Source organism: Nymphalis io, chromosome 19 (genome assembly GCF_905147045.1).
Source record: "Nymphalis io chromosome 19, ilAglIoxx1.1, whole genome shotgun sequence".
Lineage (NCBI taxonomy): Eukaryota > Metazoa > Arthropoda > Insecta > Lepidoptera > Nymphalidae > Nymphalis > Nymphalis io.
This window is the reverse complement of record NC_065906.1, coordinates 5,897,466-5,916,878: the sequence shown is the minus strand read 5'-3', so window position 1 is coordinate 5,916,878 and position 19,413 is coordinate 5,897,466. Positions and strand designations below refer to the sequence as shown.

Sequence of the window (19,413 nt, the reverse complement as noted above, 5' to 3'; positions counted from 1 at the left end):
AGTTATAAATATAGAGGGTATATTGTCAGGTCCAGCTGTTAATTAAAAAATAACTGAATTCTTAACATGAAGAATATCTAATTAAATTTGAAATTGAATTGATGAACATTAAAACAAATTCAGCTTCTAATTCAGATTACAATGAAAATTTATTAAAAGATAAAAGTTTTAAGCTCTCGACCTCTAATTTATGAATCATATTTCACAAGGATTATTCTAAATTTAAACTAAAATATGAACGGTTTCATTACATAATACATAATTAATTTATAATATAAAGTTACTCTCTAATAATTTACTTCAAAAAATATTCTTATATTATTATTTATTTTGCATTTTCGATAAGTAGGCTAACTGGAAACGAATAATGGCCATCATAAACATAACAGTTTCGTAGCAATACCGTAGCAGCTGTGTAGATGATATAGAGTTGTGCTACAAATATTAAACTATACAAATAAATAGTAACGCATAACTAAATAAATTTGGATTGAGAAAATACAGGAAATATATAACAAAATTTAATTGAAAACCATTGACAAAATAATATAATATTTTGTTTATTGTACTAATTTCTTTATTAGTCACAGCAAATAGGAACAAAAATAATGTTCTGAATATTTACATAAACTGTTGCAACAAAAACACAACTGTTTAAACTGTATAAAATATTTAATTTATTATTATTTTTTTCCACATAAACCTACATAGTTGAAATATATAGCCATAGTTGAACATGTCATTACCTTTCTTACAAGTTGAGAGGTATTTAGGCAAATTAAATTTAAATGTAAAGTAAATTGAAAATTACAATGAAATTTGTATTTACAAACACGATTAAATTATTGTTAATTATCTTACATGAAATCAACAAATACTAACTCCTGGCCTTATCATTTAAAATATTCTTTCATTAAACGAGTAATAGCTGAATACTAAGAACTAGTATAGCAAGAGTTTCTGACAAGCCCTTTTATATCGTCAATTTAGGATGTTAATAAAAAACTACCACTGGTTCGGAATGTAGAACCTGCCGAGGAGATCTGGCAAGGAACTTAGTAGTTACTCTTTTAATAAATTGAAAAATATAATCGTTTAAAATTATATTTATGTACCAGCATCAACGAATACTAACTCCAAGTTCTTTTATCTTTTATATAATCATAAATAATAAAAATAATACAATAAGCCTTATTTATTAAAATAAAAAATAACATGAGTTTTAAATTTAGTTATTGGTAAATATAAAATTGTTTATTTAATGTAATTATAACTCCACGTAGTTTGTTTAAAGCCTCGAAAATTTGTCTGTAATCAAAGCCAACGTGCACACGAGGGGCGACCCACTTAATCAAATCAGAATTGATATCAATCAATACAGGGGTGCTATTTGTATAAAAAATATATGCTTCGTGCTCCGGCCGACATTTTAAATTGCAAACGTTTTTGATTCGCTGACTTTTTCGTTGATTTATTTTACCATAGATATTTAAGCGTTGTACGCATGGCACGTTTTGTCGAGTTTAGTAAAAAGAGCAAAAATAACTCGTATGCATTGATGGTGAATTTAGAGATAGGTATTTTAGAGAACTGTTGTTACTATACTGTCAATGTCATTTTGTTTTATGATGTTAATTTTATAGTCATTAAAAAACAAAAGAGCAGTCTGTAAATGGTTCACGGCTGGGCTAAGTTTAATTTCTTATTGAAAGGAAGGCTTGCAGTCCATTCCACCGCACTGCTCCAATCCGTAGATAAAATTTTGGTAGATTTTCTTTCGACATATACACATTTCCTCACGATATCTGAGCATGAGATTCAAAACTATAAAAACAAATTAAGCACAAAAAAATTTACAGGGCCTGCACTATTTTATAAGATTTACATGCTTGACCACTGAGCCATCTCGATTCTTATTATTATTGCCTTTGCCGTGGAAGATATATACAATCAATCACACTTAATCTTTGATAGTGTCTCATATTCAAACGCAATTGAAAAAAAATTGCGCAAACTCTTTTTTTATTTACGCATCAAGTGTGATTCCGCTTCACATTGCCTCTACTTATACATTCTAAATAAGGTAACTTGCAATTTATGCATAATTAAATAAATTTTATAAAATATTTTTCATGAATAACTAGAAGCAGATATACAGAGATATTTTGAATTATAGTAGTTGTAAAATAATTTTATAGAACATCATAGTGACGTTTATGATACTAAAAAGGTTTTAGAAGAGAATGTGAAGATTTTTGATTATAAATTCGTATATTATTGAAGAAAATAGTCTAGTAGATCTACTTCAATACATCATTCGGCGATTTGTAATTGCAGATCGGTAGCCACATCGGATCTCCGATGATAGAGACTTACGTATAAAAGATAATATACGCGGACGATTTTTAATTTATTGATCGAAAAAATACTCTAACTTTAGCATTATAAAGTCGAATTTTATTTGCACGGATTTTTTTTTAAATATTGGATTGGAAATCATCATATCGTAAAAACGCGAAGCATTATTATCTGTTCTGTGTTTTGGCTGTTTTGGTTCGCTACGCTTGAATAGGTTGATTTGTGCGAGCATTTCGAATAAATTCTGCGCAAATTCCGACAATTTTATTCCTCATACAAATATTTTATTTATAGTAGAGCTTGATTAATCATAAAAAAACAAACTCATAAATTTAGATTTACAATTACTACAATAAAAAACTTACTTATTTTATTTATTTATTTAACGACAAAAAAAACAAACATACATATATTGTTTAAAGAGTAGTTAATTAATTTTAATTGTTTTAATTTTAATTGTTTTCTCTGTTCGTCATTATTAATTTGACATTCGAATGAAGAAGACACAGTATCACCCCCAACAACATATATAGGAACAGCCGTTCATTTCTAACGAATAAAAAAATATATATGTAGGTGTCAATGGTTTGCGTATTAGATAGTACAACGCGTATGTAGTTGACAGATAGCAATTCGTGTAATAAACCGAGCGAGTGAATGTCAAAATGGTAGCTGGCTGGATTTCGATTCGAAATTCGAAGGACGCAGAAAAACGTCCGATACTGGCATTTTTTTGTAAAATTAATTTATTACAGTAATCATTATTATTAGTATTATTAATGGTATTTTTGGTGGCTTGTATTAATGGTGGCGTGTATTAATGGTGGTGAAATTCAGCGGCCGGGACTAATCCAAACAATTCCTCAGAACATTCCCCGTGATATATAGAGATGATAGCAGTACTCCACGTGGGGCCGAATTTACACCTTGTAAAGTTTTAGGCGACGAGTCGACTTTCATCATCATTCCAAGCTTTTTTGAGGCCAATTTGGCCTAACCTTCCAATTGACCGCGGAACTGAACAATGTTCAAAATCTTGAAGCCAAGTATCCCGATACTGGCTGTGGCAACAAGAGGAGTATGCTAAAAATAAGGGGATATGACAAAAGGTGACTTTTAGCGGTCACTATTATTAGTACATGCTTCTAAAAATTAGCGGAACTGAGAATTTTTTATTAGAAAACATCAAAAAATATTACTCGAAACCAGGACTTTAAAATCTGCGACCTTATTTTTTTATTTTTTATTTTATAGTTAGGCGGACGAGCAAATGAGCCACCTGATGGTAAGTGGTCGCCGCTGCCCATAGACATTGCCGAAGTAAGAACCATTCCTTACATCACCAATGTGCCACCAACCTCGGGAACTGAGATGTAATGTACTTTGTACCTGTACACTGGCTCACTCACCCTTCAAACCGTTACGCAACAAGACTAAATATTGCTGCTTAACGGCACAATATCAGATGAGTGAGTGGTACCCACCATACCACCAGCTAGCAAGTAGATTAACTAAACAGCTAAGTTACATATCTAACAACTTTTAATATCATTCGTATCTAACTTTGCGTAGTTACGATATAATAAAAAAATTTATATATAGGTAAAGGTATATATAAATTTTTGGCCTAAAAAATTAAGGATCAAAACCATCAATTTCTTCTATATTTAAAATTGAAATAAAGTCGAATTAATTTAACTCATTCACCCGACCGCTATGTTGCCAGCTTAAATTAAACCTAAAAGACCAGTCAATATTCGCAGGTACACATGATGCCATCTTTCACTAGGTCACGACCTTCTTAACTATCATAAATAAGTTATAGCGAATTTCTAAGCGTGAGAAACGTTTGTCTGTCCTTTGTTCAACAAAAGAATTTATTAGTATAATATAAGATTATTGACCGTCTTTATAGATGAAGCTTTATTTTCACTTTTCATTTTGGCAACACTGAAATAGAGTGATAATTTTAATTAATTAATTTATGCAAACAATATTATGATATTTCAATTTTGCTTACATTTTTATATGTATTATGTTTTAATAATAGCAATGCCCGTTTTTTACTAATTACAAATATTTCTATTTGCATCCTCGATTAAGCGTAAAGGTTATGTTAAAAGTGAAAATGAAATAGCCAAAGCAGACTAAACCTCCAACTTTTACATCGCTAGCCGGCCTGGTAATCATTGCGCTATTGTCAATTTGAAAATTAATCAATAATAATTGCAACGTAATATATATTTGTATTCAATGACTGAAGAATACGTACAAATACCCGGGCAATATATTAAAAAAAATTCGATTTTCTAATGCATAGTGTAATTATTCTACATGGAGTTATTCAGAAGCTACCATGGGCATGCGACTAACTAGATCAGAAGAAAATAATACGATAGTCGAGTACATGTATGAATTTACGTGCTTATTAAAATTTATAACGTCAATTATTATTTGACAGCTCTTGAATCATTTTTAAATGAAGTAATTTCGCTTAATTCCACTTGTATTTTCAAATTTCGAACTACAGCTTTGAAATTTAATTAAGCGTTGTTCAATTGGAACAATCTCACGTTGAGAGCGATAACCATGAAATACCTTCATGGTAGTGTTATCACGCATGTCATAAAATAAGATCTGATAGCTGATAGTGGCACGATGAAATTGTTACTGCATCGTAAATCGAGAATCTCCTATTTATTACATACGTCTTGTTAGGTAACATTTTTATATTACTCGTTGAAATCGATTATTCGTTCAGATAAAAGATTTATGTGAATTTAAATTTATTATACTCACTGACTTTATGTTTGAACTCACCTCCAGTTGGGTTTGTATAAAATCGATTAATTAAATATGTTAGAAAATTTATTTTTAATAGATATATAGCACAATCAATCATTTATATACAAGAAATATTTAGATGCTGGTCGTATAGAAATAACAAAAAATGTTAATACATAATTTGTTGTAATCTCACACGATCAAAGAAAGTTCAGCCACAGCCAACTTCGAAACTGAGAAATTCATGACAAAAAAATCTAATTAATTGCTATGAACCCAGAAACTCGAAGCTTATAAGCTTTTTACTAGAGTAACAAGGCAGTTAAAAAGAACAAGAATATAACTAATACATCAAATTTATTTAACATATAATAAAAATATATAGAAAATAAGATAATGAAGAATTGAGAAATGGTGAAATTTCAAACGCAGTTCCCGACATGAATAATGCAAATGATTTAGATTTAAAATAATACAATAAATTATGATTAATTTGACCTCATTTGAAAACACGTTAACAACTTTAAATACACCAAACCATTGGGAATCATAAGGGAAGTGAAATTTACGAACAAACCGACATAAGGTTCATTAATCATTGCTCAATTAGAATGAGAAGTGAATGTTTTGTTAAAACATAACTCAACTCAACTTAACTTTTTTCATTCGTTATTTATGTTAACAAGAACTTTATATTAAACAAATACAGCAATAAAATATTATATATCGTATTTATCGAATCAATATTTGTATTGAGTTTATTCTTATATACAAAAAAATCTTTTCAAATTTCTTATTAAATTAAGCGATATAAAGCGTATTTAAGTTATCTCGAAATAATAAAAATATAATTAACTTTTTCAAGAAACGCGGAACAACACAATGCTTATGGCATGATTAGATAAAAAATGGTTTTCTTTTTCTATCATATATTTAAAATCATTGATGGCAGAAAAAGAAAAACTAGAGTATCAATCAAATTTCAAATTTCTTCAAAAAATTCAATTAAAGTTTTAGTGGGTCTAAACAACATTTAAAAGCATTAACATCCAAAAATGATGTCCGTTGTAATTTTCTTCTATACCTATATATATAGTAGAAATGCAACACTGGACTATACCCAAAATCGTCAATGCAAAACCACTCATGATATCTAAAATTTCATATGTCCCTTGTGCCTGTAAATATAGCGACTATCACTCTTCAAATTAACACATACATTTACAAAATGTTGACGTTAAACGTTATAATAATAGTAAAGAGCAGCAGCAGTTAAAACACGTGGCTCATAAGCGAAGATTATGCAAGCACCACATAGTTTTCAGGTGCTAAATTGTCGTATAACATTTTCGTGTTGGTTGAAATTCCGCCACGTATATATCCACCAATCCGCATTGGAGCGGCGTAGTGGGATAAGCTCCAAACGTTCTATTCATGAGGAAATGACGTCTTTGCTCCGAAATTTAGTAAATTTACATTAAGCTCAAACGCCAGTTCAACAGAAACATATAATATTATATATTTCTGTATAGTAGTTCCTACACAGAAGAACTTGAACAAGGTCCCGTATGTAAAGTGTTTAATTAGATATAATATAAAAATACAGTGTAATAAAAATATTATCACAAATTCTGCAAAAAAAAAAATCAAAATGTAAAACATTGCTAAAGTTTACTTTTAATTTGTCGTGTGCTTTTAACTGTGACATACTTTTATGTACAAACCACATACATAATGTGGGGCAGTCTTAATTATTACGTGGCATTAAGACAACTAAGCGAAACTAAAACACCATCCAGTTCCCAGTTATAATAAAAGAATGAAACTAAGCTATTCATTAAGCTTAGGTTAGGTATTTCGCCTGCGCTAACCTCTAAGCTATCCCCCGGGAGCTATATTGCTAACCAGAACATAATGTGGCGTAAGGCTTAATACGAACCGTAAAACTTATATTGCAATATACAAAGTACTATTTTGATTTCACGAGGATAACATTTCACGCTTCATAACTTCACGACTGATTTTATTACACATTATTAATTTATATTAAAATAGTAGACTCAATTGATCTTCTAAATTAAAAAATATTTTTTTATTTACAAATGGTTTTAACGTGTTAATTTATATGTTATTTACTAACTAAATATAGTAATAATAATTATTTTGTATATAAATTGACGATGTTGTTAATCTAGCGGCTGGTTTGCAGCCAAATCTTGATGTCCCGAGTTTGAATACAGCTAGTAAAGGTTTTTTTGTCACGATATTTTCGGTTATAGTCAGAATAGAGTCCACAAGTTGAAAGTTACTCTCTCATTTCTCGGAAATACGTTAAATCTCTGCCCTTCTTTTTTGTATTGCAATATCTACATTTAAAAGCGTTTAAAGATGGCGTCTGACCTGTATCATTACATATTATAAAACAGAGTCCCCTATCATCTCTATCTGTCTGGACGCGATGAACTCAAAAACTACCAGACGGATTTTTGTACAGTTTTAACCAATAGATGGAGTGTTCCATGAGAAAGATTTAAATGTATGATTCATTAAGATTTTGTTAAAAATACACCAAGCGACATTACATTTTTTTTCGAAATGACTTGTTGCTGTTGGCCCAATTGGCCGGCAGCGGGCGGGCGGCATGACATAACATGCGTATAAGCGTATTAGTGGGGGATTGGACCAAAGTCCGTACATTTTTGGTCATTCTCCTTTATATTTTAATATGTATAATATCTACAATGATTGCACTGAGCTCACAATGAGCACGATAAAAAATAATTTAGTTTTATTTATTATTAACAATTTTATTTCAACTAATAAAGATAATACAAGTTGAATAATTCATTAAGAAAATAGTGGCATAAAAAATAACATTGACTCTAGTAGTGCGGTGAAACATCAATTAAAAAATTCAGGGACGTGTTGATTAAGTAAAGTTGAATTGTAGAAGCTGTGAATGACTATTTGTAATGTATAATTTTTAATTATGACTTTTTATATTACAAGTATCTGTTTTATAATAACGAAGCTCTTAATTATTTCATGGAAATAAAAAAAAAAAAAACTTAGTAAGAACTAGAGGTAATTTTTTATTTATAAAATATAAAGACAAAAGCAAATAACTCACCTGATGGTATGGGGTCACAGTCATCAAAATTACTATTAGTTAAAAAATATTAGAGACATCTAAGATCCTCCTTGCGCCAAGACAATATACGACTATGATAATGTCCTTGTAACCGACTTCGGTCACGGCGGCCAATCCCAAGAGAGATTAACCAACTGTCCTGGACATGTACATAAGTGTTTGCATAAACACAGGTGCACTCTTTATTCCATCACTCCGATGGGACGGCAATCTAACATGACTGGAAAGAGTTCAAGCTCAGGATCAATGACTTTACATTTTTCAATTCTCATTGTACAATAAAGTAACAGCTTGTGCATGATCCACTACTGGGTTAAGGCCTCCTCTCCTTTTTTGAGGAGAATTTTTGGAACTTATTCCACCACGCTGCTTCAACGCGGATTGATGGACTACACATGTGGCAAAATTTCCATGAAATTAGACACATGCAGATTTTCTCACGATGTTTTCCTAAACTGTCAAGCACGAAATGAATTGTAAACACAAATTAAGCACATTCAGTGGTGCATGCACGATCATCGGTTAAGATTTACACGTTCTAACCACTAGGCTGTCTTTGCTTATTGTACAATAACACATCATAAATGAAATGAAGATCAGGTACTTGCTATCTGATTTAATTAAATAACTTATATTTATGTGTTAAATGTAAAACTACCAACGGTTCGGAACATATATTCTGCAATTACAAATATTAACTATGTTTTTTTTTTATCACATAAATGTTGTGTTCATTAATATGCTTTATTTATTAGTGATATATAATCGATGTTACAAACAGACGAGCTCGATGCTTACACATATCATTGTTCCAGTTTCGACGTCCGCGGGCGATCTTTCAACAAGGCACTGCAGTGGTCTGACCCGAATGTCTTTGGTCCACGTGCGTACTTCGCGACTGTCGCCCGTCCTGCGTCTCTCACTCTTGACACGGTTCAACTTGACGACGAAGGCGTGTATCGTTGCAGAGTTGATTTCAAGAATTCACCGACCCGAAATTTTCAAATCCGATTATCTGTTATAGGTAAGTTTCATATTTATATATTTTTTGAGTTTTTTTCAACAAATTCAATTCTTAAGTTAAATAATCTCTTATATAGATTTAAAAAAATGAAATAGTTCAATGGAACCAAATACCTTAACAAAAGATGTCTTCAAGACGTTTCCAAGCAAATTTCGAAGAGTTTTTCATGTGTTTATTTTATGATCAAAGGTTAAGAAAATCATCACGATGAAAGTTTTAGGAAACAGTTAATGTGAAATTAAAAAAAGACACACATTTGTCGTTTTTATTATTTAATTATGTTGTGTTCGTAGCACTTGAAGAATTATATGAGCTTAAAAATAAATAGACAAAGAAAATACAATATAACCATTAGGTTATTCAAATATAAGAAGAAATCAAAAAGTTACAATAAAACGAATGAAAAATAAAACTATTCAACGCCAATTCGTTTTGGTTTATCGTGATTATCGGTTTTATTTTTGGTACATAATTGCTATGTCGAGACCTTATCTTGAAGTAACCATGCGCATAGCTATTCAAACACTGAGTATTCTTTGATCTTGTAAGATCATAGCATGACGTAAGCAGCGGATACTTTTCATTGCATAAAAATCAACCTGATCATGGAATGGGTCGGCTATCATGAAGTGATCAATTCTAAGAACTTAAAACGTTATCGACGGTAATAAATCATAAAATCTGAAGAGTCCAATCCAATTACGATTGAGGCATTCAAAGTATTCTTTTATTAGGTGTTTAACTTTGTTTTCATCTCTAACGGATTTTTTTTAACAACAAAAGCTTTATCAACATCCGTCAAGTGTAGTCGCTTTTTTAAGAACAAACCGGCTTATATAATCATAGGCACCGGCTTCAATCGTATCGGATACGACTAGTGTAATAAGGGTGACGCCACACACGACATATCAGTACGCTGATATTACGTTACGTATAGTATGTACATTCGTACAATAGACATCCTTTGGCATTGTGAGAGGCGGATTTCTACTAAAGATAAGCTTTTCTGACTAAGCAGCGGGTAAACGATACGGAGTGAATGCGGAAATTCAAACAAAGCAGAAATAAAAAGGTTTAATATGATTATTTAAATATAAAAACAACAAAAATATTATTTATTTCATTTCTTTTTAATATAATGAAAATAATATCGTTTTCTTTATATGTAGTATAATAAAATGTTCAAGTCGATTTCAATTGCATGACAAGTATAATTAAAGTGGCTGCTATCGGCTGATCCATATTTTATTTGATAAAATCTGATTTTAAAGTGTCCAATTATTGAAAACTATAATAACTGTCAATGCTATTGTTTTCGATCGTTCAAAAGAGTCATTGTTTCTACAACTTTAAAATAATTTGTATTGTTTTATATAAAGTGATTTTTTAAATCACTCTATGGAGTAACAAAAGTGACTTTTTTATATAATAGAAGTGAAAGTGAAGTTAAAAATTGAACTAATCTAATGTAATTAGAGTACAGACTATTACTTAATAGTCCGTAATTGTCCCACTGATGGACAAAGGTTGCTTCTCTTGTTAATTAATAAGTTGCCGGTTCGTGGATACACATGTAACAGAATTTTATCCAACACATGGAAAGATTATAAGCACAAATTAAGCGCTGCTTGCCCGTGTCAGAACCCACAATCATCTGTTAAGATGTGTTCTAACCACTAAATCATCTCGGCTCCAAGCTAGAAAGAGACACATTATATTTAATTATAATATACTATAGTCTTATAATTAGCTGGAGACATATTATATTCAACTAGCTTTGCGCGCACTTTTGCCCTTGTTCAAGTCAGTTAGGATATTAATATAATAAAATAAAATAAAGCCTTTGTTACTTCCGGATAAAGTTTCTAATAAAGCTTTCAATTAATTAAAAAAGTTTGTTCTGTACTTTCAAAGCTCATCGATTACAAACAAACAAATCTTTCCCCTTTATAATAATAGTATAGAGTGTAACAATTACAAACATATTTGTTTACTTTTTAACTTTAAATAAATTGATTAAGACTTTAATGTTCAAACTACGATAGCTTCAGCAGTCTCTGCAAATAGGTATTGCATCAAATAAATGCTAATATAAGTAGAAAGCAGGTCGTAAATAACAGACTGTTGATGTTACAAAGACCTTATACATCTCTTATGTCAAGAGATGGATGAAATTAAATAAGCTATGCAGTTTCTTCGTTGAATTGCAAACATATTGTCTTAAAAATTCGTCCGTCACTTACAGTTTTTATATTATAAATATTCTTTTAAATTTAGAGTTTGAAATACAAATATATATATATATATATATATATATATATATATATATATATATATATATTTGTAAATGAGATATAATCCATACCTTATATTGATAAGTTCCATTTTCTTCTTCCTTATAAACAAAACTAAAAAATAATTATCTTTTATGTTCTCTAGAATTTGTTCAAAATACTTTTACTATACGAGTGATACAAAGATACTACAAAAGATTATTGGATTCGCAGTGGCTACATAATAAACATGATTTTTAAAACATAGTAGATAAAGCAACCAGCTATACAATTAATATCAATATATTTTATAAGCGGGAATTAAAACCCACTGTTAACGTTATTAAAAACAACTTATATTACCAATATAACACTTATAAAAATCGAGCTTTAATTTATTAGATGTTCATAATAATGCTTCGTATTCATATATATATTAATTATACATTTCATCCATAAAACAATATCAACCTCACAAAACACATCCAAATCGAAATTTTCGGTCTATCTCAACCCACAACATCAGTCTACCCAGATAACTCGAATACATATTAAACCTACCGTGAAGGGTTGCTCGCCGATAAAAAAGGTCACTGACTTAACAAAGTCGTTATAATTTAATTCGTCTCATAATTGCATTTTTACCCTTTTTACTCTATTCCTTTACACATGATTCGATTATAACTCACCATAAAACGAATCTCGAAAACTAGAATTGAAATTGTACCAGCTGTTCAGTTCCCACAGAAAAAGTTTAACAGTGAACGTTTCACCCTATGCTGAGAATTTATAGGAGAGTCTTATCTAAAAAGCCAGCCTTTCAGAGGTTTTCCCGGAGCGAGCGATGCAAAACAAAGCTTTGTAAGACCTCCTTTATATTTCGGTAAGGAAAATGAGAGGTTACACACGACGGTAGCTCCGTCAAAGAAGCTAGAGTACTCTTATTACAATAATGTACGACGATATCGCGTTTGGAGTGCCGCTTTCATCAGATGCGAATTAATTTAGAAATTGGCTTCAAGGAATGGTGATATGGCCTAGTGACTTGAACACGGGAAACACGGGGTTCAAGCCTGTGCAAGAACCACTAAGTTTTTCATGTGCTTCATTTTTGTTTTTAATTCATGTCATCCTCGGCGGTGGAAAAAACGTGTATGTATCTAATGAAATTTTACCGCCTGTGTATCCAAAAACCCGCATTGGAACAGAGTATTGGAATAAGCAATAAGAGAAGAGGCGCTTAGCCAGTAGTTATATAAGTATTTAATTTTACTTGAGGTGGAATAAGTTCCAAACCTTCTCCTTAAAAGGGGAGGAGGCCTCAGCCCAGCAGTGGCACATTCACATTCTTAATATATACTAGATTATCGTGCAATGATGCCGAAAATATCTACAATGGCTACCTATTCCGATAAAACTTAGCTTGTGTAGTCTAAATAAATTTAATTTGTTTAATTTTCCCAAATATGGGTCTCTGACATTTGTGTTGTTCAACATAATTTTATCTAAACTATTTATTATAAATTTAAAAGCTTGGAAGTTTTTAGATAAAATGCTTATAAAAATAATAATAAAGTAATTTTACAGTATAAAGAATGTATTAAAATTGTACATCCCTTTTCGTAATAGGATTTGAAAATTAAGTTAAAGAGCTTAAAACTTCGTTCTAAGTTTTCTAATTAAGGGAGACCAAATTGATGCCAATATATACTTTGAAATTGTTTTGACAGCCTTTATATTGTATATTTAATTAAACTACATTTAACATACACTACTGAGTGTTTTTAAAACAGAAAAATATGTCAGACTATTTTATAAATATTTATTACATTAATTTGACTTATTACAATACTTTATTATACAATAATGTAATGTATGTTGTTCCACGTTGAGCTTAATATATTTGTTAAAACTGTAAGCAAATTCGTTTCATAGTTTCAAGGGTTAGCGTGCATACAGACATTTTTTTAAATAATGCATTTTCATGTCCCGTGAGTCGTTTTTTGACGCCACCCACGCTTGTTATTTGATAAATTTATTTAATATTCTTTCTGCTTTATTACATGTATAGATAAAATTTTATGTTTTAAATGAATAAAACTTACAAAGTTATATATTCAAGTAATAAATAAACTTAAGTGTGGATACAAAATTTGAAAACAGTATTGTGATATCCAAAACTAAACATTGTAAACACTTAAAATTGCTCTCGTGTAAAATTAGCGTTTTGAAAATGGAATATTAAGTCGGGACTGTCCAAATAATAATGATATCGATAATAGCTTAATGGACAAGTTTAATTTATTAAAACTCTTTATTTAACTTGTTAAATCTAGTTAAAACTTTACTGCGTGTATAACATTATTAATTATACTATTTGTATAACATTATGAGTCTTTTGATTTATTTATAATTAACTTTGCATGCATTCCAGTAATGGTAATTTGTTCATTTCTTGAGGTCTTTTTACATGATCCGATATAAAACCTATTAATATGTAAATAATCTTTACTCGTTTAAGTCTTGAACGGAGGCAAAAATTGGACTAAGGAAATGTTATGACATTAATATGTCAATGCTAATATCGATGTTCCCGGGTTCCTTCAAACGAGGCGTGAAGAGGCATCTTGCGGGCCGGCAAGGCGGTGACGGCTAGTACAGAACATTCTTCCCGACTGTACTGACCGTCATCGCGTTTGGACTCTACTACCACTTACCATCAGGTGGAGTAGAGTCATTTGCCATCCCGGACATATAAAAAAAAATGTGTAAAACGTCAATATAAAAATACCTACGAATGTTCAGTAGATAGAATACGTGGATTTCAACAAAATATTGCGGCTTCAAATCCTGGCATGCACATCATCCACACGTCGGATGAAATTTTGCCACTTGTTTATCCACCAACCCACTTTAAAGTCGCATAGAATATTCAATACGAGGACAGGAAGCCAGCATCTATGATACATTTACTGGCTGACTTCTTTTTACAATTTAAAAAAAATATTTTAATTATATTAATATATATCTATTCAACTATATACTTAAGTTTCCTAGGTAATTTATCTAAATAACTTGTATGTCATGAATAAAATTAAAAGGAAACAGCATCAATTAACTTTGGCAAAGCGCCACTTAACAAAACACTAAAATATCACTTTGACTGTAGAAAATAACTTAATATTTAATTAAGTTAAGTATATTTGAACCTATGTAAGAACTTAAGATATCAAATATAGACAAAAACATTATTTTTATAAGACCTTTTCAACTCCTTATTTGTTGGACAAAGAGAGACTTATGCTAAAGAGAGCCTTAACGATATCCGTTATATTCGTTTCTCAATCTTCATACTTTTAAAGATTACCTAAAAAAACTATTTTGTATTTGTATTCATTATAATTTTCAAGATGTACAGATTGACATCACCCATATCTTACCTATGTTGCCTTACGGTTCTATGTTATCCAGGTTGAAACCATATGCACAATACTTGTCAAAATAGAAATTAGTTTGAAGGCGAGTTTTAAATTCCAGTCACGTGAGTCTACAGTGAGAAATATAAAAACAATAAATTATTCCAGTTTCCGCTGCAGTTACCGGGCAGGGGGGGGGGGTATTTGACTTGGAGCTTTAACGTTAAGCCGGTATAACAATTCTTTGTCGTTTCCTAAGTGACTAAATAAAAAAAATCTATTTTATTTTTGACTTACATATAACAATATATTTTAAAATTACACATTTTTTTATTTATTTAAGTATTAGATACATACTAATAAAGTAATCAAGTTGAAACATGCTTTTTCTTTTTATATCAAATAAAGAAACCGATATGGCTCAGTAGTTATAATAACTCATAAACGAATAAATCAGGTTCAAATCGAAACAATCGCAGGCTCAAATCCAATCAAGCACCGTTCATTTTTTGTGTTATGCTAAATTTGTTTATAATTCATCTCGTGTTTCACATTATAAACTCCAAACTTTTCAACATCTAAATAATCTTGTACAGTATTTATAAAAGGCCTCATTTATTAATGTTTTTTTTAACATAAAGTTTAAATTTATTCATTGGTAAATGTACAATGTTCTGTGATTTGACAAAATCGAAAAAGCCGCCCCTGAAGAATGTATTGACTTTACAAAGACGAAAACTTGCTGTTACAAATTCATCTTCATTATTTTGATATTATTTTTTCTCTACGGTTACTATTCCTTTTGTTGATAAGGCATGAATTGTATAATCATTCCACGGTTGAAACTTGAAAGCCTATCATCTTAACGTTTTATGTTAGTTTTAAATTAACTCAGAACATTTTATTTTGTATAAAATCAAGTAATTTAGTATAAAAAAAATAATTAAAACCCAAATGCAATGATATAATAAAAATATACGTTATAATATCTGGGTGCGTTTTAAATAATATTTACATTTAAAAAAGTAAAGGTTGATAAAAATAAATATACAGAAAAGTACATTTAATGTTATTTCTGGAGTAATTTACGCCTACATAAAATAATATTATTAATCAAAAACAATATAGTTCTGAGGCGCCCACGATTTTCGTACGCTTCAGTCTGTTAAAGTTGCGTCAAACGGAATTTTACGCTTTATATAAAAGGTTTCACTTCAAAATATTCGAAACATACACGGCCCATTATTTTATTATATAGTTTAAGCTACATATTATAGGTTATTTTTAACTTACAATTTTAATCCTCATGAATATTTTTTAACTAAGAAATTATCCTTGATTTGAAAATCCTATAAGAGTGTATTTAAGTTTCAACTGAGATATGATTATATTTGAAACTAAGGAAATTGTTTAACACGAAGTTCGAAACTGGTTTTACAGTAAACTGCTTAACAGTGAACTTTGCTTTCATACAATGTGACTATTGTGCCTCGGGCGAATAACGTTATCTGTTAATATACGTCTCCAACCCCTAACAGCGACTATTAAAACATTTGTGTTGTACGCACATAATATTCAAGTTACTTTACGTTGTGATAATTTATGTGTATATTAGTTAATTTATTTGTGGATTACGACATAATCAATAATCTGTACGGGTGTGATCAATTTAAAGTATTAGTGAGCCAGTGTAATTTCAGGCGCAAGGGATGAAACATATTAGATATCAAAATTGGCGCATTAAGAAACATATATAAAAATCTCGTGTGTGTGTGTGTTTGTGGTCACACCACACGGCTCGATCGATTTTTATGATTTTTTATGTATATTTAGGGAGGTAATAAAAATAGGTCGTAAAGTATATTTCATACTGCTAGGTGATTAAGATGTCCCTACCCAGTTTTTTTTTAAAATATTTTATACAATTTGTTTGTATATTTTTTTATTTGGCATCAAAAAATACCTATAACCCCAAATGTTTACCCTCCTACACCTACCCCACCATTTTTTAATAGCGATTTTATTATGTATGAACAATATCCAAATAATATTTTAACTATCGTTCGTATTTCAGATCGACATTTCACAGAACGAAATTATTATTTATAATGTTGAATGACAGATGGCGCTACAACCGTCGAATACAGTTATTGACAATTCCATGTATTTTAATAGTCGTGTATTCCAATAAAGAGTAATTAATACGTATATACATTTATTTACAAAATATTTATTTTTGATATTGCGTTTATTCTGGAATACATTGAGAAATGTTATATAAAATGCGAACGTAATAAAAACACTAAGTAGATAACGCTATATATAAATATTTTAGTTACAAATCTCAAAATCTACTTGAACTAATTATATTTATCTTTGAATAGTATGTTCGTATAAAATTAATTGAATTAACATTTTTACATATTTTAGGTGAAACAAAATATAATTTATTCATTTATTAACCATATTATAAATAATTTATATAAGTGTTCTTGTGATTTATCGGCAAAATCAAACAAAATTAAAAACTTGTTAATTATGTTAATTTCCCTGAACGATATCCGAGTGCTTCGAAAATTATCGAAAACTTCGTCGAGTAAATGCGAAAACGAGAAGAATAAAAAGCATCCGCCTAGTCGACTCACGACGTGGGGAAAACGCCCGCCTGAATTAATAAGTACAACACGAAATTTGAATTTAATGAAACAAGTTGGCAGAGCAGCTGAGCGAGTATAGATCTGTTCTTATAAGAAATGAACCGTCGGACTTAAAACGTCGATTGTATTCATGAATAAGCTGAAGCAAGCGATAATGGAAATTTGAAATTGCTTCACATTTATACGCGCCTGTTTCAATTCAATATTCAATGGAACATATTATTAATATCTGGCTGAGATATAAGTTGTCGTTTTTCTAAAAATTTCTGAAAGTTGTTTTTGATGATGGCAATTGCAATCATTTCAAAATTTTGTAACCGTAATATTTAATAATTAGGTCACCATTCCAATTGAAAAGAAAAAAAAATTGAAACAGTTTAAAGCGCGTAAAATAAGGTAATAAGTCTTCGTCAGGTTTTGAGCGATTTGCGAAATTAGGAAATTCGCGTATTAGTTATTATAGTATTGGCGTGCTAGTTATTCTTCATCAAGTTAGTTAGTTATATTTTGATAATAAAGTCATAAATTAATGTTGACTAGAGACTTCACCAATGATTTTGTCAATTTTCAGTTGTTTTTAATGGCTAAATTCTTCCATATATCACATACACCGAGTTTTTTAAATTATATTTTAACATTCAATATGATTTTTTATTTGTTTTTCAAGATTTTTATTCTATTAATGTAGATATTATATTATTAATTTCATTTTAATCGTTTTTTGTTTTATTTAAATGCAATTGTAACTGTGTTAAATTTTCATAATTGCATACAATTTCTTAATTTTCAGTTAAAATTTAATAAATGAAATGTAATAATATTCAATCAATGTAATGTAGGAACGCGTGAATCTTAACCGATGGCCGTGGGTTCAAACCCGGGCAAGCACAACAGAATTTTCATGTGCTTAATTTGTGAATATAATTCATCTCGTGCTTTACGGTGAAGGAAAACATCGTGAGGAAACCTGCAGGTGTCTAATTTCACTGAAATTTTGCCACATGTGTATACCACCAACCCGCTTTGGTGTAGCCATACCTCCATACCTTCTCCTCAAAAAGAGAAAGGAATCCTTAACCCAGCAGTAGGACTTTCATAGGCTGTTACTATACTATACTATTATTCAATCATTCTGGTAAATTTATGAAACAATTTTGAATGCGTGCCATAATCACCTCAAGTAAAAATGTAAATATATTAAATGTTATTGATACTTTTGTTGGTAGTTTTATATATAAATAATGACAATAACAGCAATTCTTGATATTGTTGTGTTCCGGTTTGAAGGGTGAGTGAGCCAGTGTAATTACAGGCACAAGGGACATAAAATCTTAGTTCCCAAGGTTGGTGGCGCATTGGCTATAAGCGATGGTTGACATTTCTTACAATGCCAATGTCTAAGGGCGTTTGGTGACCACTTACCATCAGGTGGCCCATATGCTCGTCCACCTTCCTATTCTATAAAAAAAAAAGACAATATAACCCTTTTATACATGGATTTAAAAATATACACTGCACACAGGACATTTTTTGAAATCGTTCTTTAACCATCAATATATTTCCATCAAGCTAAACTAGATAGAAACTACAACGAGATCTTTGTAATTAAATTTTCTGTTTAAAAAAAATAAGTTACATAGAATATTTAGCTGCTTAACTATAATGAATAATTACATTAGACACTACTCTCGATATTAATATGCACAGCGACGTCGACGATCACTAATGTAAAAGTTTAAAAGTAAAACTA

The 19,413-nt window shown here is 30.2% G+C and overlaps 1 protein-coding gene across 7 annotated transcripts in view; it reads left to right on the top strand.

The window, feature by feature from the left end:
• The window catches only part of LOC126775942 (protein turtle homolog A-like), a 113,109-nt gene that overhangs the window by 29,610 nt on the left and 64,086 nt on the right, over positions 1-19,413 (top strand). For all 7 annotated transcript variants that reach the window (XR_007669921.1, XM_050498147.1, XM_050498152.1 and 4 more), the window contains one exon: positions 9,109-9,317. Coding sequence is in view for 6 of the 7 variants with exons in the window: in XM_050498147.1 (XP_050354104.1) it covers positions 9,109-9,317 (209 nt within the window). In the remaining variant the exon portion in view is untranslated. The remainder of the gene's footprint in view (positions 1-9,108; positions 9,318-19,413) is intronic.